The sequence below is a fragment of the Glycine soja genome, chromosome 9 (genome assembly GCF_004193775.1).
Source record: "Glycine soja cultivar W05 chromosome 9, ASM419377v2, whole genome shotgun sequence".
In the NCBI taxonomy this organism is placed as follows: Eukaryota; Viridiplantae; Streptophyta; class Magnoliopsida; order Fabales; family Fabaceae; genus Glycine; species Glycine soja.
In genome coordinates, this window is record NC_041010.1 from 2088335 (window position 1) to 2109860 (window position 21526).

The 21526-nt window shown below is 31.3% G+C and overlaps 3 protein-coding genes across 3 annotated transcripts; 1 reads left to right on the top strand and 2 right to left on the bottom strand.

The window, feature by feature from the left end:
* Positions 1–5431: 5431 nt before the first annotated feature.
* On the top strand, positions 5432–11651 carry LOC114425532 (homeobox-leucine zipper protein HDG11-like). The gene is made up of 10 exons (XM_028392477.1): positions 5432–5654; positions 7375–7492; positions 7845–8036; positions 8160–8648; positions 8960–9061; positions 9155–9358; positions 9961–10141; positions 10270–10541; positions 10695–10784; positions 11147–11651. The coding sequence occupies exons 1-10, from the start codon at positions 5545–5547 to the stop codon at positions 11528–11530; spliced, it is 2142 nt and encodes a 713-aa protein (XP_028248278.1). The 5' UTR covers positions 5432–5544; the 3' UTR covers positions 11531–11651.
* Positions 11652–12989: 1338 nt separating this feature from the next.
* Positions 12990–14562, bottom strand: LOC114425793 (putative germin-like protein 2-1). The gene is made up of 2 exons (XM_028392753.1): positions 14372–14562; positions 12990–13700 (listed from the first exon to the last, which is right to left on the bottom strand). The coding sequence occupies exons 1-2, from the start codon at positions 14484–14486 to the stop codon at positions 13162–13164; spliced, it is 654 nt and encodes a 217-aa protein (XP_028248554.1). The 5' UTR covers positions 14487–14562; the 3' UTR covers positions 12990–13161.
* Positions 14563–16955: 2393 nt separating this feature from the next.
* LOC114367635 (tubulin beta chain) lies at positions 16956–20020 on the bottom strand. Its single transcript, XM_028324819.1, has 3 exons — positions 19398–20020; positions 18862–19131; positions 16956–17927 (listed from the first exon to the last, which is right to left on the bottom strand). Exons 1-3 carry the CDS (start codon positions 19789–19791, stop codon positions 17251–17253), a joined length of 1341 nt encoding a protein of 446 aa, XP_028180620.1. The 5' UTR covers positions 19792–20020; the 3' UTR covers positions 16956–17250.
* Between the last annotated feature and the right edge of the window lie 1506 nt (positions 20021–21526).

A 21526-nucleotide genomic window follows, 5' to 3' on the forward strand; every position in this document is an offset into this window, starting at 1 on the left:
AATCCAATATTCTAAGAGACCTACATTATCAATTCATGCTAATAGATAGCAGAGAGAAAATCATGACGCTAAAAATCATAATAAGCGAAAAAAAGTTGACATGATAATGGTCAGGGTTAACGAACAATGCACCTTCTACTTGTGTCAATAACAAATCTAGCGATTAATCAATAGGGATGATAAATTGCATGTTTTGCACACTATTATACACTCTAATATGCCTTCCCAAGTCCCATATTCTCCACAAAAATGCACCATCAAACCTCTCGAATGCAATGACTTTGAAGGAAAACACTTCATCATCAAGGCAAGGTGTTGCTCTAGCCAAACCCATCTTTCAAACAACTATGGTGATAAAATAAGTTGGTCATAACCACTTTCACTTTGTGGATGAACCAATCGATTCCAATGTATCATGGTTAAGAAGCGTGAAATCAAGGATTATACCTACTTTAGCGACCATCTGGGACCAATAAGATAGCAATAGAGGACTAAATAGAATAGGCAACCTATTTTGTCTCATAGTATACCTCTTTCTTTATAATCTTGTTTCATGGATATGCTACATGCATTTCAAGACAAAACCATTCTCTCTTGAAATGTTAGATGGACAATTAATGCTACAACTATGTGAAGATATTATCCCCTGCTTCTTTTTATCCTTGAAACTCATGTACAATTTTAAAAAAAAACTATTTTTTTGTATCAACCGATAACTATTGTGTAAGTTAAGGGCAAGCGGTGGGAATTTGGGCATCTATCTAGATAACTAGAAACTTTATGATGACTATCCTAGATACCTCTCCCTAATTAATTACATATAGTTTTAATGTCGGTAATCATATTGTAATATGTGTAACATCCCCAAAATAGGTTAATGATAATACTAAAATAATAAATAAGATGTATTTTTCACTTGTGTGATAAGTGTTTTGTATTATATAGTAATAGTGGGCTATAGTTAAGCTAATTGGGAGAATGCCCTATGAGGCCCAATAAGAGCCCCTAAGCATTTCTAGACACACAAACACTCACTAAACTTTTAAAAGAGGAAAAGAAAAGTGAGAAAAAGAGAGGAAGAAAGAGAAAAAAAAAGGAAAGAAGAAATACCTCTACGCAATCATGTCAAAAATATATCTTGCGAGTGTATTCCTTTTTCTTTTCCTTCCTTTTTCCTATTAATTTATTGTTTTCTTTCCTCCTCTTTGGTATTTTATGAATCACTAGGACTTGGATTTATTTATGTGATTGTTATGATTAATGGGTTAAAATATGAGGATTTGACGTTCGAAGGCATAATGAAGCATTTTTGTTGTATTTACAACATTTTTGGTTGGTTAAGGGCCATTAATGGTCACAAGGATATTAAATTTGTGACTTTTGTAATATAAAAATCACCCTTTTGTGCTAAGTGTGCTTTCATGGCCCTAAGCATGAATTATGTGAGACTTGGGTTTGGTGTCTAATATGTCTACACTAAGCGCAACCATAGTCGCGTTAAGCATGAAGCTTTTAAGAGAACGAGATTAGGGCTCTAGATAAAGACTCTAAGCGCAAGAAAAGTGTGTTAAACACCAAAACATGTAAAAAGTGTGTCCCAAAGTTCCTACATGACAATGCTAAGTGCAACCTTTGTGCGCTAAGCACAAGTCTTCTAAAGAGAAAGTCTATAACCCTTTGCATAGTTGCGCTAAGTGTCATCCTTACGTGTTAAGTGCCAAGGTCCAACATTAAGTATGATTGTACCTATACTAAGTGCGAGACCCCTAGAACATCATTTGACATAGGATTTTTTCATCCCATTTTTCCTTATAAAGTGGTAAAATTCTTTTTTGGTAAAGAAAGAATGATGCCATGGAATAAAGGACACTCCTTGCTCAAGGATGAGGCTAAAAATTGGTGAAGGGGAATAAGTGAGAAAATGGTGAACTTAGACTTTCATCACTTATGATAATTTCAAGATTGTTCGTAGAGATATGTGTTTTTCCCACAATGTATAAAATCAAAATGAGGTGGAGTTTCTTTAACTTCAACAGAGAAGCTTTTGTGTTGGCCAATATGTGATTAAGCTTGAAGAGTTGACCAAGTTCTCATAGTATTTACAATCCAAATAAAGAGCGGTAGACAATTAAGTTTGAGCAAGGTCTAATGTACAAAATTTGTAATATGGTTAAGATCTTGGAAATTAGGGATTTCTTCACTTTGGTTAACAACTACCTCATAGTGAAGAGGAATTTGAGCACAATGGAGGGGACCAAACACAATCCTTCAAGAGGAAGAGGGGCAAAGGAAAGTGCTTCCAAGGAAGAAAGTCTCAAAAGGTTGGATACAATGTAGTGATTATTGTGAATCCAAAGGTGGAAGGTTGTCCCAAATATGGGAAAGTGAGTAAAGGAACATGTTTATTCAGTCAAAATGTCTACTTCAAATGCACTAGGTCATTTCATCGAGATTCCCTAAATCTAAAATTGGGTAGAGCATTCAACCAAGCACTCAAAGTTAAAGGAAGGATCTTTACCTTGAGCAGTGAGAAAACAAAGGTGGTTAATAACCTTATTCAAACCATTTGTTTCTTAAACCAAGAACATTTAGTTATGTTATATGACTTAAGATCAACCCATTCCTTTATTTCTTATGATTGTGTGCATCATCCGAAATTGTTTGTTAAACCTTTGCCTATTTTGCTTAATGTATCTACTCCCTTTTAGGATAGTATTCATGCTTATGTTTGTATTCACTATCCTCTTGTAATTCAAGATAGGTTCTTATTAATTTGATATGTCTGCCTTTTGTTGGACTTCATATTATCCTTGGTATGATTTTCCTTTTGCCAACCAATCAAGTTAAATTTTTTGGTTGTATTTTAAAATTTCCTAACAATGTTGTTTTCACCAAAGCTAAATTCTTTTATTTTCTCTAGTGTCTCTTAGGTTTTCCAAAGCATAAAAGAAGGGGGCAAACCTTTTCTTTTGCTATAGAGGTTATCCCCATCATTCATGACATTTGGTTTGCAAGTTTGATTTTCATTTAAAAGCTTACAAGATTGCAATAAATTAAGAGGACTAAAATAGACAAAAAAAGAGAGGTCAATTAACAAACTTAATCTTGTATTATAGTGACTACAAATTTATTTAAGTCTATATAACATTACATAACTAAATATAAACTAAAATAATTTGATGCATAATGATCAAAATATTCTTTTAGAAATAAATATGGTGATTAAGTACATGAATAGTCAATATATATTTGCTATGATGAGTTCCAATGGAGATGTGTGTATTCTCGTGCATAGGTCTTTCAAAACACATAACATCCCACTACAATAAAATAACAAATGAATCTATGTGACTCTACAATGAAAAATTATATTTTACAAACAAAAAACTAATTATATGCTAGTAAAATTAAAGAGTGACATTCTTAGTTTGTGAACCTTAGCATGTCTTATTAGATCTCTAAAAAGAAGTCAAAAACATTTTAAGAAGGGAGAGAAAGCCAAAAAGAGGTAGTAGTAATGATCATAATTGTGAGATTTGGCTGGCTTGGATTTTTTATTTTTCGAACAGAGATATTAATCTTAGTATTATCATTAGCTAAATGTTGTAAGAAGTTAGAGATATTTGACATATTTAAAATTTCATAGAAGCTTTTAACCATTTGATGAGAAAACTTCATCATACTCATCCTTCCTCCTAGAGTAGTGATCACTTAAAATGAACCGCATATATAGTCTTAGATATACACATGATGAATTTAAAGGGAGATAAATTGATTTTTTTAATGTGGGGGCTAGAACATAATAAATAATATTAAATAAATCCTATTAAAAATTTTAAATAATTAATTCATAAATAAATTTGGGATGACTTTGTATTTGTGGTACAATAAATGCTTTTTTATATAAATTAATGCTCAGGGGAATCCAAATATCTAAACCAAAGAAGCAAATTGGTGGTGTCCAAAAATCTAAACCAAATGAACAATGTTGAGTTAGGTTGGTTCGAGTTTTTATATAAGATGAATTATTTTTTATTTAATCAATATTGATCATATTTACTAAATAAAGGTTGTGTGATTATACATAAACACAATATTACATTAAAACATTATTATATATTTGTTTTAAAAAAATTGTTATATACCAAAGTATCATAGTATGGGAATAGAGAGAATGGCTAAGAAGACAAATCAAAATGGACAGAATCACAACTAGAGGTATAACTTTATCTCAAGATAAGTTGAATCAGGGAGAAGAAGATTAGTTGAATGTCAAATAAAAACTTTAGATATCTTATGGTCACACCAAAAAAATTGTAACAAGTCCAAAATAAAAATTTATTATGTCAAAATATATTAGTAGGGGAAAGAAAATATTTATTATATAAAAATACATTAAGTTCAGTTATTACTATCTTTTTAAATAATTACAATATATTAATTAATAGGTGTATTTAATAGTATTTCTTAATGGTTTATTTATAGTATAATTGGGTGAGAGGAAAGAAAAAAACAAAAAAAGAAAGTATAACAGTATATTTTATTTTGTTTAGTTAAAGATAAAATAAAAAATTGTCTTTTAAAAATAAAAATTTAATATTTTCTCTTGCTATTTTCTTTTCAATTCAAATTTAAAATTTTCTTGTTCATCTCTTTTTTTCCCCATTAATTGAACCAAATAGAAGATTATGTACCATCACACTAGGATTATATATATATATATATATATATATATATATATATATATATATATATATATATATATATATATATATATATATATACTAGAAGCTTAAATATGAATTTAATTTGTGTAAGTTCATGTATTTTTTTTATTTGGTCCTTTTAATATTTTAATTTTTAGTCCTTATAAGTTCGTACTTTAGGGACCACAAAATTAGAAAAAACACAATCCTATAGGAATTATATATAAATGAACAATAAACTTACAAAAACAAAAAAAAAACAAAATTTATGAAGACTAAAAGCACACAAAAAGACTTGTAAGAATCAAAATCTAAAAATAATAAATTTAGAGGGACTAAATTCATATTTAAGCCTTATGTACGTTTGATTAAATAACTTATGTTTTATATTTAACGTGTCTCACACATAATTCATTCATCTTATATTTTTTATTTTTATTAATTTTTTAATCTAGGTACATATGAAAGGCTTTAAAATATTCCATAGTTGTTGTCAAATTCTTCGAAATAATCTTTTCCCAAAAATAGTGTTTTGCAAAAATACATCCTTTTTTATAATTTTTCCAGCCTTGTCAATTAATAAAAATTTTCTTATATGGAAAAGATTAATGACTTTTCTATTTACTCTCACACAAGAATCCAAAAAAAATGTAGAAAATAATCAATTTATATTGTTTTCTATTTATTATTTTTATTATATTAATTTCTTTTATTGCCTTTTGTGGAGGATAAATCATATGTGCAAATACATCGAGGTTTATGAAGGTCTAAGGGGATTATATAAACACCCTAAAGGCTCAGAAATCTCCAATAGTTGCTTACCGTAGGTGGTTGAAAAATGGATTCTTCAATGGCAAGTCCTGGAGGGTCTGGTGATGAAGGTTCTCACCAGGGAAGAAGACCCTCCTACAAACGTCTTTCTTCTGCTCAAACAGCCAGACTTGAAAGGTAAGATCACCCTTTTGATGGTTGTAAATATTTTCTTTCAACATTATTGTTTTTAATTAATATTTTGATTTGCTTGATTTTGAGGGAACATCTTGCTTTATGGGTGAAGGAAATGAAAGTAAACAAGTAACACAATATAGTTCATTTAGATTTATTAATGTACGTGCTAGCTAGCTGTTTCATAAAACTTTTTTTGTTTCATTATTTTTTAATCAAGCTCAATACATATCTCTCCACATTAATGATGAATAACTTCTCTTGATTTTGTCTTGCTTGGCTTCATCTATTTGATAACATGGGTTTTCATTTTACTTAAATTTGGTTTAATGTCCTTTCCACTATCACTAGAATCACGATGAATGGTACCAATATTAATTTGTAGAATTGATTTTTTTTATGTGTATTACAGTGACCATGTTGATAGAATCTAAGTTCTCGTACATATTACGCATGATAGGTAGATTGATTTTATAAGTAGAAGAGAATTGGTAAAATTGATTATAGATGTGAGATTCACGAATTATATTTTTTTAGTTTATGATTGTTTATAAGTTAGAAAAATCACTTTTGCACTTTTTTTCAAAAGCACGTACATTTCAATACAAATATATGATTCAAATGAAGAAAATACCAATAACAATCTTTGATATTCTCTTTCTAATAAGTTTTTTATTTTACTTTTTATAATTAATTAAAATAAGAAATTTTAGTAGGTTCTACTTTACATTTAACTTTGGTACTTTTTTTATGCGTTTCAACTTTGGTACTTGATTGTATGATGAATGACTTAATGATGAAATTAGTACTACTTCACATTTTATTAAATTAACCATAGGGAATTGGTACTAATTAATAAATTATATTATATAATATATTGACCAATAAAATAATATAAAATTGAAAAAATTAAGTCTAATTTTTTAAAGAGTTTTGACTGTTTTTTATCATTATTATTATTATTATTTTGACTGATTCTGTTCTAATTTTGACTATCTTTTTATCTATTGAATTTGAGTTGTCAGGACTAATTTAATTAATATTTTGATTTTTTTAATTGATTAAATATAATTATTATGTTCAATGCAATAGATTCCCTTTAGAAATGAAATGGAATTTAATTTTCCCTTTTTACTTCGTCTGTTCTTATTTATAAGAACAAGAAAAAATAATTTTACATTTATTAAAGAAATTAATTGTTTTCATTAAATTGTGTGAATCTCAATTAAAAAAAAAACTTTTTCTTAAATTACCATTTATTATAATTTGATATCAAGTATTAATCTCTTATTAAATTAAGAGTATTTTAAAGATAGTCTTATCAAATGAGACAAACCTAATTAAAATTTACTTATATTTAAGAAAATAAATATTTTTTTCTTATAAAGGAGAATGAAGTGTCAAATTCAATGAACTATTTAAACATATTATTTAGGGTTAACCAATAGGAATTGAGTAAGAGACAAGTCCCTCACAACTTGACATACCAAAGTCTAAATTTTTATTGAAATAAGTATTCATATTCAGTGTATCATATCTTAAACAAAATTGTTTTCAAAGAGGGATAATGTGAGAAAAATGTTTATTTTAACACATTTAAGGTTAAGCATCTTAGTACATTTACTTTTTGGTTATGCATTTCTTAATTATTTAACTTATCGATCATCTTGTTCTTATACTGTCTCAACTAATTAATAATTGGGGTTTAATTTTTGAAATAAAGATTCATCAAGGATTGCCCACACCCTGACGAAGCTCAACGACGTCAATTAGCTTCTGAAATTGGTCTTGAGACTAAACAAATAAAGTTTTGGTTTCAGAATAAGAGGACCCAAATCAAGGTGATTCATTTTCTTTTATCTAGTACTTTTCATTTAAAAACTATTTTACATGTGTTCATACTTAGTGCTTTCATTTTAGAGAAAGCATTTTCTATAATAAGATTTGAGAGAATACTTTATGTAAAAGAGTTTTTTTTATCATATATATAATAATAATTACCATACAAATTATACTAAAAAAATAGAAACTTTTGATTATTTCAGAATATAAAAATCATTACGTACTAACAAGATATAGAAATTTAAAAGGAGAGAAATGTATGATGAAATAAAAGATGTTTTAAAAAGATATAAAAAAATATTGTATGAATAATATATATAACTCACCATTTTATTTGTATGTTATCTTAAGAATCAACACGAGCGAGCAGATAACACTGCTCTTCGGGTTGAGAATGATAGGATCCATACTGAAAACCTTCTAATGAAAGAGGCACTGAAGAACATGCTTTGCTCATCTTGTGGGGGTGCACCGTGTCAAGAAGAAGATCATGAACATGCAATCCAAAGTATGCAACTTGAAAATATTCAGCTAAAAGAAGAGGTTAGTGATGAACTTGTTTGATTAATTAATTCTTTTTAAACAAAATTAGGGCTATAGAGTGATTAATTGGTTTTAATTAGCATATATATATATTTATTTATTTATTTGTGAATTGGTTTTCAGCATGAGAAAGTGTCTAGCCTTCTTGCAAGGTACTTGGAGAAACAAATGTCACCACCTGAGCTCCAACAACAGGCTTTTAATATTCCTATCATAGGATCAAGTTCACATGCTCCAGAACTTGAAAATTCATCACTAAACTATGAGATTGGTGGAAGTTCATCAAGTCATGGTCCAAGTCGTTATGGTATGCAAATTATGGTTAGTGATGACCATAACTTATTGAGAAGTGAAGGTATAGAAAAGGCCCTTATGTTTAAGGTTGCTGCTGCCGCAATGAACGAATTGATTAGGCTTATTCGGATTAATGAGCCCTTATGGACCAAGTCTTCAACTCAAGATGGGAAGCCAATTCTTCAGCATGAAAATTATGAGAAAATATTTCCAAGGACCAATAGTTTCAAAGGTGCCAATCTGCGTGTAGAAGCAACAAAAGAATCAGGAATAGTGAGCATTAATAGCATTCAACTAATTGACATGTTTCTGGATCCGGTGAGCATGCACTTCATAACTCTTGTTTGTTAAATATTTCTCTCAATTTTATGAAAAATGCTAACTAGTGGGAAGTAAATAAGAATTTTTTTATTGAGACGTAAAAAATGTGTTCTCCTGTGATTTTAAAATGTGTTTTCATATAATTTCCAATAAAATTTGATTTCTTTTAGTTTCTTAGTCAGTATTCTAGACTAGTTATACTTCTTAACAAGACTCATTTTTATTTAATGTTACAATTACAATATTGATTATCTACAATAAAGAAATACATCTATACTCATAAGAGAATGGTGAATCCATCTTTACAGGACAAATGGGTTAATCTGTTCCCAACAATTGTTACAAAGGCAGAAACAATGAAAGTAATTGAAAATGGTTTGGTAGGAAGTCGAAGTGGAGCCTTGCAGCTGGTAAATATTTTCATGCAAATTTAATCTTGCTTTTTGTGATTAAGTTTCTTTGCTATAATTTTTTAATTTGTTGATAATACACTTTTATGACAGATGTTTGAGCAAATGCATGTTCTTTCACCTTTGGTGCAACCTCGCGAGTTTCAATTCCTTCGCTATTGTCAGCAAATTGAAGAAGGTGTATGGGTGATAGCAGATGTGTCATTTGATTCCTTTCGACAAAAAACCTCTTTTTTTCACTCTTGGAGACATCCCTCTGGATGCATGATTCAAGAAATTCCTAATGGCTGTTCCATGGTTAGTAATTTACATATTTGTAAAATAGAATACCTGATTAGATCTTCAACTATATGATTGAAATACTCTACATGTTATTGAGAAAGACATTTTATATATTCAAAACAAATTTTAGTGAAAAGTATCAATGCTCTTGAACATGCTAAGCATGGATACTACGTGAAGAGTTGAATGCCTAACTGAGAAAATGTAATGGCTCCCTCACCCATTGTCTGTCACTTGCTAGGGCTATAATGTCAAAGCATTCACGACTTTTCCAATAATTAATATATGAATTGGAAATTTTGTCATTCTTTTAAAACAGTTTATGTATGTGTGAATGTAACAGTAACTAGTATAAGATCAAAATTCTAAAATGTTCTTGAAAGGAAAATTTTATTACCAATTTTGTTAATTAAAAAATTCCACCTCCCTCATTATTTGAGAATATATCCCAATGAAATTTTACTTTCAACTAACTAAAATCATATAATTCCGATAGTATTTAATAAAGCCACGGATTAATTAAGTCCAGTTATTTTCATGGATTGTGTTCAAATATTCATATTCAATTTCTTCATCAGACAAACTCAACAGAAAGATATTATTATGTTCTATGTTAGGTTACTTGGGTTGAACATGTGGAAGTGGACGATAAGATCCAAACCCATCAGCTATACAAAGACCTTATTGCTACAGGAATTGCATACGGAGCAGAAAGATGGATTATGGAACTTCAAAGAATTTGCGAGAGATTTGCTTGCTTTTATGTTGAAAGGATACCTAGTCAAGACTCTGGAGGAGGTCACACTTTGTCATAATATTCACTCAAAAACCCTTACACTTGTTCATTTATATATTTGATTTATGATTTATCATCATATGCTTATATATATAGCTAAATATATACTTTTTTGTTATTCATTGTTCAGTGATCAATTCTCTTGAAGGAAGGAGGAGTGTAATGAATTTTTCGCATCGTATGATCAAAGTCTTTTGTGAGAGTTTAACCATGTCAGGTAACTTGGACTTCCCACATATGAATATGGAGAACAATAGCGGTTTGAGGGTTTCTATTCGCAAAAACAGAAACCACCTTGGTCAACCAAAGGGCATGATTGTTGTAGCTGCTACCTCCATTTGGCTTCCTCTCCATTACATGAAAGTTTTTGAGTTCTTCACTGATGATAGAAGACGTGCTCAGGTTCGTACAATTAATAAGCTAGCTAGGCTAATCAATCTTTTATTTCATTGTACAAAGAACAATTTTTATTGGTTAATTAGTTAAATTTAAATCAACCTTTCATTGCAGAATCATTAACACTTACTGAATTGATATATTTTCTTATATACATAGTGGGATGTTCTTTGCTTTGGAAATGATGCGAACAAGGTTGCACACATCTCAAATGAAATTCATCCTGGCAATTGTATATCTATTTATCGGGTAATTAACTTCAATCTTTCATGCTTATGTTTTGTGTTTCAATTTTGTTATAAAGAGAAGTTTAGCTTAATTTTTAGTACAATTATATTCAACAAAGACATTGTGTCATTAAGGAATTTCTGTAACTAATCAGCATGAGAAAAATAATAAGGAGTACGGTAATGTAAATTGTCAATTAGATGCTTAAATATAATATTCCTTTTGATCTTTTTTTTTATAAGAAATAAGTTTTAGTGTATTTTACATTGACACTTATTAAGGTAAGAAGTACTTTGAATTAAATTATTATGAACACGGTGCTAATTAACTTCATTAATTATTGTTTCTTCAAGTAAACTTGTATAATTTGACTTCATGTGTAGCCATTCATCCCTAATGAGAACAATGCGCTGGTTCTTCAAGAGAGTTTCACAACTCCCATGGGATCGTATGTTGTGTATGCTCCAACCGATGTAGCAGCTATGAATTCGGCCATAAACGGAGAAGACTCTTCAATGTTACCAGTTCTTCCATCAGGTTTTGTCATCTCTGCAGATGGTGAACCAAATGCAGCTTTGGGAGCATTTAATAGTTCAGATATTGAAAGATTGGGAGGCTCATTACTGACTGTGGCTTTCCAAATACTTGCTTCAAGTCCAGATGGAATCAATATGTCAAACATGGAATCTGTGGAAGCTGTGAACTCCCTTTTAACCTCAACAATCCTAAAAGTCAAGGATGCTTTGAATTGCAACAACTTGGAGTGATCTTTTGGTTATGTAGTTTTTTTTCCTATCTCTAGCTCAAGGACAAAATATTGCTTTGTTTCCTTTGCATGCATGACTAGTTTGCTTGACATTTGAATTAAATAATATCTGCTTTATTTCATTTTGCCCTCTCTATTTATGAGTGATGAATAATTTTGATCCTTATGTTATGGTGCTAATGGTTCTTTAGACAAGCTAATCATTTTTCTTCTTCTGATAAGCTAAAAAATATATTTAAAGAGACTACAAGGGGTACTACTCCTACCCGGCTACAAAGTTAAGCCATCATGACTTTGAGGATTGGAGAATAGGTATAGCTAAATCTCTGATTTATTGCTTTCCCATAATTTCTCTACAATATTCTCTTATATTAGCTATAGGCAATTTGTGGAACAATTTTTATATAAGTATCAGAGATTGAGTTCTAAAATCTAAAAGTTTGTATCTCTCGCTGTGTTCTAGGAGCTTTTGCATCTTGTTTGCACCCTTCAACCTAAAATTCTTTTGGGTTCTTGTTATATATGATCAGATTTTCGAAATCCTGTTTGGTGGGAATTCGTTCCTCTCGATTAATAATGTCTAGATAAAATTTCATTGTTCGATTCAATGAGAAGAATTATTTTAGTTAGAAGATTCAATTCAAAATGTTCGAGAAAGAGAATGAAGAGGCATCTTAACGAGTCCAGTTCAGCTCTTTTTTTCTTTTTTTTAACAAAGTTCAGCTCCTATTGTCACCCAGGAACTTCAAACATGGGAGGCTAAAAATGCACGAATCATATCTTGGATATTAGATTCAATTAAATCACATACGGTGGGTAATCTAAAATCGTTTTCTACAACAAAAGAAATATGAGAATATTTGATACTGATTTACAATCGGGAAAAACAGTCGATTCCAATTGGAATTGAAGATAGGAAATTTTAGTCAAAGAAGTTTTTCTATTTGAGCTGTACTATTTAGTTTTCTTGAATTTGTGAAGTGAATATTCTGACATTATTAATGCAATAGTAATTAGGGGCACTCACTACTGATTTTTAATAATATTTTTTTTCTAACACTTAATAAAAATATTGTTAAAGATTTTTAATCATATAAAAAAATATTGTCAAAAATAAATATTATTAATATATTTTTATCACATTATTATTAAATATTATATAATCCATACATATTGTTAAAGTGTAAAAATGTGATAAAAAGACTAACATAGTAAATATTTGATAAATGTTACAAAATATATTTAATAATATTTATTCATAATTTTGTAATATTTTTTGAATGTTGTAAAAAATTTTAATAATATTTTTATTAAGTGTTAGATAAAAAAAATGACTAAAGAGTAAAGACGGTTAGAAATTTAAACTAAAATGATGAATTCATAATGGAATTAAAACTAATTTGTGACTGCACGGGAAAGACCACAAGGTTAACTTCACTTAACAATATATATATACTTCTCAATACCAAATTCTATAAATTAATCAATTGATAGACCTTAACACAAAAAGGCCAACAAATAATAAAGCATAGAGATGGATAAAATGCATAAAAACTACACACATAAAATTCAATACAGTGAACACACAGTAAACAATAAATGAAATTCTATATCTCTCCCATGTTCTTGTACCTAGAACTTGTTGGACTGTAGATAATTGACGATAGCCTTGTCCAAATGGAAAGCCTTAACAAGAACATCACTATCTATATCCGGCGTAGCCCCAAACACCGCATTAGCAACGGTTATGAGTCCTGGATTCTGGCTGCTAAGTGCTGCAATGGCCACAGCATTGCCATACCCAACATTTCTCTGGTAATGGACGAGCCCTATGGGGAACACAAACGCATCACCCTTCTGTAGAACCACCCTGAAGTGGCGGTTTTCGGGGTTGGAAGTGACGAATCCAACCTCTAAGGCGCCATCGAGAACGGTTAAAATCTCGGTGGCGCGAGGGTGCATGTGAGGAGGGTTAATTCCCCATGGAGCGTAGTCAATGCGAGCCATGGAGATGCCGAGAGTGTTCAACCCTGGAAGCTGAGTTGCGAAGACTGGTGTCACTTTTGAGCCATTAGGGTTTGTGGTGTTGCCTGCTGTGTGAAGACCGCTGAAGAAGAAGTCGTTTGCTTCAACAAGTTTTGGATCCTTGCATGCCAAACCGTTCACTAACACTGCCACAATTGATCAATGGGTACAATGTTAGAATCTTGCACTACTTCTCTCTGTGTATAAACTATAAACTTTTGTAAACCCTAAACAAGGAGTCATGTTATAGTTACCACTTACCTTAAACTTTTGGGATAGATTAGAGTAAATTCCACTTTATTCCTCTAATATTTTATAAAATTACACAAACTCTTAATTCATATATATTAATTCCTTTAATTTTTATAAATATACACTAACATCACCTTTATTCATTATAGATTACACTGACTCATCATTACCTTAATTATTTGAAAAACATTAATTATCCTGTGTTTTCTTTAAAAAAATGTGTAATTTCAATAATTTTATGAAATTTCAAGAATAGTTTGTATAATTTACTCATAATATATATATATATATATATATATATATATATATATATATATATATATATATATTAATTTGCCCACAAAACATTAAGCTTAGTTCAATGCCTATTTTTAAATAAAAAATGTCATAATTTATGAATTTCTAGTATGCAATCCTCTTATATATGCAAGAGTGAAAAATTATCTTGTCTTCCTTTTATTTATGTTGAGTTGCGGGAAATACAAAGTTTAGAATTTAAAATAAAATGCCAAGATAATTAGGTGTCACTAAAAGGACAATTAATATATATGTGCATTTGCTATACCTTGCCCTTTTGGGTCTGCCACACAGAAATCTTGGAGAGCACTATTATCAGCTGCTAAAGCAACTGATGAAAGTGAAAGAGCTAAAACTGCCACCAACAACGAGAGATTAGCCATTTGACAAGAATGTAAAAACCCCTAGTGGAGTTTGTAGTGACAAGAATTATATGTGCTAGCAATGTGTGTTGTAGTATTAATTGGTTATTGGTGGATGAATATAGCATTGCATTAAGCCCTATTTATAAACCAATATATAGAAACAAATATGCCGCCCTAATTAAGAACAGAATTGGCCATGCAAAGATTGGTTTCAATAATATTTTTTATCTTAAAAAAACAGAACAGAATTGGTCGTCATGTTTGAAGTGGTAAGAAAAACATTAGTGATTGGTTTTGCTCAAGCTAGCGTGTGTACTACGGATTATAATGCCGGTGATGCTGCCATTCGGCTAGTCATTTACAAAAGAATCTTTAATTGATTAATTAATTTAGTTGAAACAGCTAACTCTTCCATTTGTAAAGAACATTCTAAAAGTAGAATGCGAGTGACCAATAAAATAAGATTATAGTGTATTCTAAATGGATCACAACCGTATCTATTTGGGGTTGGAGCTGTTGTACGTACGTATTGGAGAAAAAAAAATTGGTATTAATTACTTTATCGGCCTTTTGGCTAAGATCAAGTGTACGTAATTATGTATCCGAGGAGAAACTTCGCATGTCTAGTAGATTTTATTTGGTACAATGCAATCAATGGTAGTCAGAAAAAGTAGGGGAAAAGGGCTTGTTGAAGGTTGGAAATATAATTAATAAATATAAAACACAAAAAAAAATCTTTCATTTTTTCTCTTCTGTGAGTCATATTTTGAAAACAAGTTCATAAGTCATAATAATATCAAATGTTTTTCTTGATTTTTATTAATTAGAGTTCTTTGGGCTTAATTGCACATGTTTGTCTATTAATTTGAAGGTTGTTTCTGTTAATTTTATTGAAGATATGTATGAGAAAGTCTGAAACATTTTCTTATTATTATCTGGTTGAGGTTTTGAACTTTATTTTCGTAATTTGTAGAGGTTTAATTTTAATAGCTTATAAACATCATCATTAAATAATAATTCTAAAAATATTTCACTTAATATAATTATTCAAATTTACATAGAGATAATTACAAAGGGAGAACCCAAAAACCTGACAAGGTTTTCACCCAAAAAGTTACCAATTATATACACGTGCAGGCTGAGCAAAAAAATTAAAGGGAAAGGAAATTTCGTATTCGGAAAGTTACCTTTGGCCCTTCCCAAATTTAATTCTATGCCTCACTTCTAATTAAGCGGATGCCAAAGGATATTTCCTAGGTGTGTCTTTTTTCTTATATTTTTTTCATCTCTCTCTTTCTCATTTTACTGTTTTCATTCTACACCCCCTTTGCCCAACCAATTATGACTCGAGATGATGATGAATAATATGAACAAAAACCAAGATCTGGTGAACACATGTTTTGTTTTTTACCTTTTTTTGCCGAAATAAGTTTTTTCAAGAGTTAAAAGTTTTAACTTTTTCAGAAACTAAAGTTTGAAGGTGATAAAATTTTGCCGATAAAAATAAAAGTGATACAATTTTAATAGTTTCAGAAAATAGTTTCCAAAACATATCAAATAAATTTTATAAAAAAAACTAATTTTCAAAACATCTATAAATTTTTTTCAAATATTTTTGCATTGAAAAATATGTTTCATAAATTAATTTCTAAAAAGATAAAAATTATAGGAAGAGACGAATAAAAAAAAAGAATTACTCTATAATTAGGTTGCACGAAATGGGCCTACTTTGTACGTCTTTTGCAAAGGCAATACTGGACAGCTCGTTGTGGACCAGCAAGAATAGATTGCAATTGCAACTCACCCACTCTTAAAGATTACCATCATTTGGGACATGCTAGGTGCACCCAGCAACATTGCTGGTGCATCCAGCAATTAGGTGAATGGGCAAAATTGTCCTTGTATTAAAAAAATAATTCCTTCTTTCGGAAGAAGGTTCTTCCGATAGAACAATTTATTCTATCAGAAGAACTTTCTTCTGTTCTTCCGATAACTTCTCCGGAAGAAGGTTCTTCTGGATGAACAATTTGTTCTACTGGAAGAACCTTCTTCCGAAGAAGCTACTGGAAGAAGGTTCTTTCGATAGAACAAATTGTTCATCCGGAAGGACCTTCTTCCGGAAAATTTCCGAAAGAAGGTTCTTCCGGTAGAACAAATTGTTCATCCGGAAGAACCTTCTTCCGGAAGAACAAATTGTTCTACCGGAAGAACCTTCTTTCTGAAAACTTTTCGGAAGAACCTTCTTCCGGACGGAAGAAGAAATTATTTTTTTTAAAGTAAGGACAATTTTGCCCATTCACCTAATTGCTGGGTGCACCAGCAATCATTTTAGGATAAACTATAGCATTTACATTTTTTAAAGTTTAATGACATTTATTTTAGTTGTCCTTTTAATACAAAAACATAATAAAGTTAACAAAAAAAAGTCCGTTTAAAAATAAAAAACTAAAAGGCTTTTATATTTCAAAAAGCAAAATACTCCACCCATACAATTTCATAGACACTTGTATTTTTAATTCAGAGGTAACTTACTATAATCAAGATATCAAAAGGGGGGAAGAAAACGAGACCAGTCATTAACTATTACAAACATCCATGACTTGATCTCTCAAGAACATAAGCATTGTCAACAAAACCCAGTTTATACAATGTCAACAATCAACGATAAGCATACACATTAACGAGTCAATCTAATTTGACTGCACAATTTAAACTTACACCACTCGTTCAAAGCCAACCATATCGATATTTGAAACAATTTTTGACAAATAAGAGAGGCGCCTTAAGCAGCAATCTCTTCTTCCTCTTCCTCCTCCTCATACTCGTCCTCGTCAGCAGTAGCATCCTGGTACTGCTGATACTCAGCAACAAGATCGTTCATGTTACTCTCGGCCTCGGTGAATTCCATTTCATCCATTCCTTCCCCGGTGTACCAGTGCAAGAAAGCCTTGCGCCTGAACATAGCCGTGAACTGCTCACTAACTCTCCTGAACATCTCCTGGATTGAAGTCGAGTTACCAATGAAAGTGGATGCCATTTTAAGACCCTTAGGTGGGATATCACACACGCTGGACTTCACATTATTAGGTATCCATTCGACAAAGTATGAAGAGTTCTTGTTTTGCACATTGATCATCTGTTCATCCACCTCTTTTGTGCTCATCTTACCACGGAACATAGCTGAAGCAGTCAAATAACGACCGTGACGAGGGTCAGCAGCACACATCATGTTCTTGGCATCCCACATTTGCTGAGTCAATTCAGGAACAGTCAAAGCACGGTATTGCTGGGATCCTCTTGATGTCAAGGGCGCAAACCCAACCATGAAGAAATGGAGCCGAGGGAATGGGATAAGATTGACAGCAAGCTTGCGAAGATCAGAGTTCAATTGCCCAGGGAAACGTAGACAACAAGTAACTCCACTCATGGTGGCAGATATCAGGTGGTTAAGGTCACCAACTGTAATCAAAACAAGATTAAAAAAATTAATTCAAAAAATTGAACTTACAACTAATGTCATGTTTGCTTAAGGCCCCCAAAGAATTTATTCATAAACTAACAACAGTTGTCCGGGTAATTTTTGGAGTTCTCAAAATCAAATCCTGCAATGAGTAGAATTGATTAAAAACTAAATATTTTTTTAGCTTTTCTGATGGGAGTAAAATTTGTTTTAGGTGAAGGAACCACAAAAACCTAAACTTCAAAATGTTTCTATTTTATCATTCAAGTAAAATTCTTGTAACCACTTTTAAAATATCATTCCCAAACAAAACTCAATTTTCTTAACAATAATTTTTTTAACATCTTACATAAAAATCTCAAAAAAATATCATCAGATGAAGTGACCACACATTCCATTTAGAGAAAGTGACTGAAAACCAAATTGATAGAAGAAGCTGAACAACAACACCCACCACAACTACCAAGACACAAAATCCCCCCCTGGCCCCACTAACACAATGACACTTCAGCTCTATTTGAATAAACTTCTCCATAAACAACCATACAAGACAAAATGAAATACACTTCTCCCATGAGCTAAAATTAGCTTATGTGTAAGTTAAGTTATTGTAGCTGTCTCATTTAGTTTTTAAAAGTTGACTTAACTAATGCATAAGCTAATTTTAGCTTTGGGAAAAGCATATTTCATTTTTCCTTCTTATTTTCTTCTCTAAGTTCTTAGAGAGAAATTTATCTAAATAAACAATCACTACAGTGACAAACATTACTCATCTAAGCTAACAGAACCTTAAACATAGTTTAAATTGTGAAATTGAAAGCAAAACCAGATAATTAGACCACCATTTACTTGACAATTAAACCATAATCTGCAAGAAACAGAACAACAACAATAACAAAAAACACCAATCAAAAAGAGAAACCCGAAACTCACATGTCGGCGTGGCGAGCTTCAAAGTCCTGAAACAGATGTCATAGAGAGCCTCATTGTCCAAAACCATACACTCATCAGCATTCTCAACAAGCTGGTGAACAGAGAGGGTAGCGTTGTAAGGCTCCACAACGGTATCCGAAACCTTAGGCGAAGGAAACACGGAAAAAGTCAACATCATCCGATCCGGATACTCCTCCCGAATCTTGGAGATCAGAAGCGTCCCCATGCCAGAACCCGTTCCTCCACCAAGAGAATGGCACACTTGAAACCCTGCCACATCATCATCACCACCATTATTCAAATTCCATCAAAATCACAACAATCAATCAATCAATCAAAATTAGTAAGCAACCAGTAGATTCAACTTATGCATTGCACGGAGATCGAAAAAACTAACAAACGTTGATAAAAAAAAAAAATCCATGAAAATATTCAGTTGAAGAATGACAGCCAAAAACACTCTAGTTCAAGATAATTATTCTAATGACGGATAAAAACGCTATCGTTCAAGATAGTTATTCTAATTCAATTTATACCTTGCAAGCAGTCGCAATTCTCGGCTTCTTTGCGAACGACGTCGAGAACGGAGTCAATGAGCTCAGCGCCTTCGGTGTAGTGACCTTTGGCCCAGTTGTTTCCGGCGCCGGACTGGCCGAAGACGAAGTTGTCGGGGCGGAAGATCTGGCCGTAGGGGCCGGATCTGACGGAGTCCATGGTGCCGGGCTCTAGATCCATGAGGACGGCGCGTGGAACGTACCTTCCGCCACTCGCTTCGTTGTAATAAACATTGATGCGTTCCAATTGGAGTTCAGAGTCGCCACTGTACTTTCCGGTGTGGTCGATGCCGTGCTCGTCGCATATCACCTCCCAGAACTTCGCTCCGATCTGGTTCCCGCATTGCCCTCCCTGGATGTGCAAGATTTCTCTCATTTTCAAGATGAGGAATTAGGGTTTGAGAAGATTGGGAATTGGAATTGGAATTGGATTTGGATTTGAGAATTTGTGAGTTTGGAATGAAAATGAATGAAGCGGGGCCAATGGTGGTGGGGGAGAATTTGAAGGATGGTCCTGTTTTGTAAATATGGAATGTTTCGAGGGTGTTTTTGGAAGAGAGGGAATGTTTTTAAAATGATCTTTTTTTGGTGGTGTCCAATTGTCATAAGGAACTAGGAACCAGACGAAACGACACTATTCTGGAACCATTTCCATCTCTGTCTTAATTAATACTATTTCAATTTATATTTTTTTATTACCAATATTTATATAACATTTTTATAACTAGACCATTGTAATTTATATAAAAATGTTATGCTTTGTAAAAAAAAAATTCAAGTTGATTAAGAGTGTGAAATAACTTCATTTAATTTGCTTCAATTTATTTTAAAAATGAAATTTTTTCCTGTATTATCCTTCACAGATTACTAGTCGATGAAAGACTTTTAATTTATGAAAATTTGTTTGTGAGAATATTTTTCTCCATTTTAAGGATATTTCATTGTTTTTTCTTTGAAAAAAAGGATATGTCATTGATATTACAAAACTCATAAAATCATTGAAAATAAAAATCTAAACTAAATAATTCTATATGAGGTTTTAAACTAAACTAATCGCTGTTTATTTTCTAATCTAGAGTGTATTTTTTTGTAAAATGGACCAAACCATACTTTCAATTTGGTTTTTTATTTTTATATTTATGTGGAAAAAAAACACTTTTAGCCGATTAAAATTTAATAAAATTATGCAGTGGGATATTAAAACGGCAGTTGAACGAGTGCTGATTGGAGTGAGGTGGGCCGGTGAGAATTGATGGCCTTATAGCCCAACCCAACTGTCACTGATTTCTCCAATTTTTGGATCCAACCTTTCAATGTCGAGTCACGAGTGATTGGATAAGTTTTATTTGTGATGAATTTATATATAAAAATATATGTACAAAATATAAAAAAAATTAAATATTTTATATTTAAACTAAAAATAATTGTGTCTTTAAATATATTTTTTAATCAGAAAAATAATATATTTTTGCTCCTTTTTTTTTTGTACATGCCAGAGGTTTAACGCTGCTATAGAACTTCACCGAACCAATTCCTCAAAATTCAATGTGAGTATGATACTGGTAGCGTAAAAAGAAAAATAATACTAGCATAGCACACAGAAAATAACGGATATTTCATATGTGCAGTCTTATTCAAAACAACAAATTAATAATGACTAGCAATTTTTCTTCTTTTTTTTTTTCCTTAGAAGAAATGAATACACGCCACCTCCAGTGATGAGGAACATACTGCTGCCAACAAAGGTTGGTTTAATTGTTAAGGATTGAAATCATATTACACAAAAAATGTGAATTAGAACCTTGTTACCTATGTGAAGATTTTGTGAATAGGTAATCTATAAGAATATCTATAAGTGTTTTTCTGAACCTTTAAGTTTATTCTGATCATGATGAACTCAAACTTACCAAAACTTTTATCATTTTAGAAGAAAAATAAAGACTATGCTACTTGCGGATCCTATGATTCTAAGTAATCATTTAACGTATCTCATTATTATTATAAATTACACAATCCGGTGCAACAAAGCAAAAATGAAGTGCATTAAGTAATACCCATGATCCTATGAGATTCCCTTTCTTGCGTTTGAAAGTATTTTTCTTCCTTTTGTT

Coding starts and splice junctions, on each gene's coding strand:
- LOC114425532 (XM_028392477.1), top strand. CDS start 5,545: ATGGATTCTTCAATGGCAAGTCCTGGAGGGTCTGGTGATGAAGGTTCT. Junction 9,359..9,960: donor TTCCTAATGGCTGTTCCATG/GTTAGTAATTTA, acceptor GTTCTATGTTAG/GTTACTTGGGTTGAACATGT. Junction 10,142..10,269: donor TAGTCAAGACTCTGGAGGAG/GTCACACTTTGT, acceptor TTCATTGTTCAG/TGATCAATTCTCTTGAAGGA.
- LOC114425793 (XM_028392753.1), bottom strand. CDS start 14,486: ATGGCTAATCTCTCGTTGTTGGTGGCAGTTTTAGCTCTTTCACTTTCA. Junction 13,701..14,371: donor GGCAGACCCAAAAGGGCAAG/GTATAGCAAATG, acceptor CAATTGTGGCAG/TGTTAGTGAACGGTTTGGCA.
- LOC114367635 (XM_028324819.1), bottom strand. CDS start 19,791: ATGAGAGAAATCTTGCACATCCAGGGAGGGCAATGCGGGAACCAGATC. Junction 19,132..19,397: donor GAATTGCGACTGCTTGCAAG/GTATAAATTGAA, acceptor ATGATGTGGCAG/GGTTTCAAGTGTGCCATTCT. Junction 17,928..18,861: donor GAAGCTCGCCACGCCGACAT/GTGAGTTTCGGG, acceptor TTTTGATTACAG/TTGGTGACCTTAACCACCTG.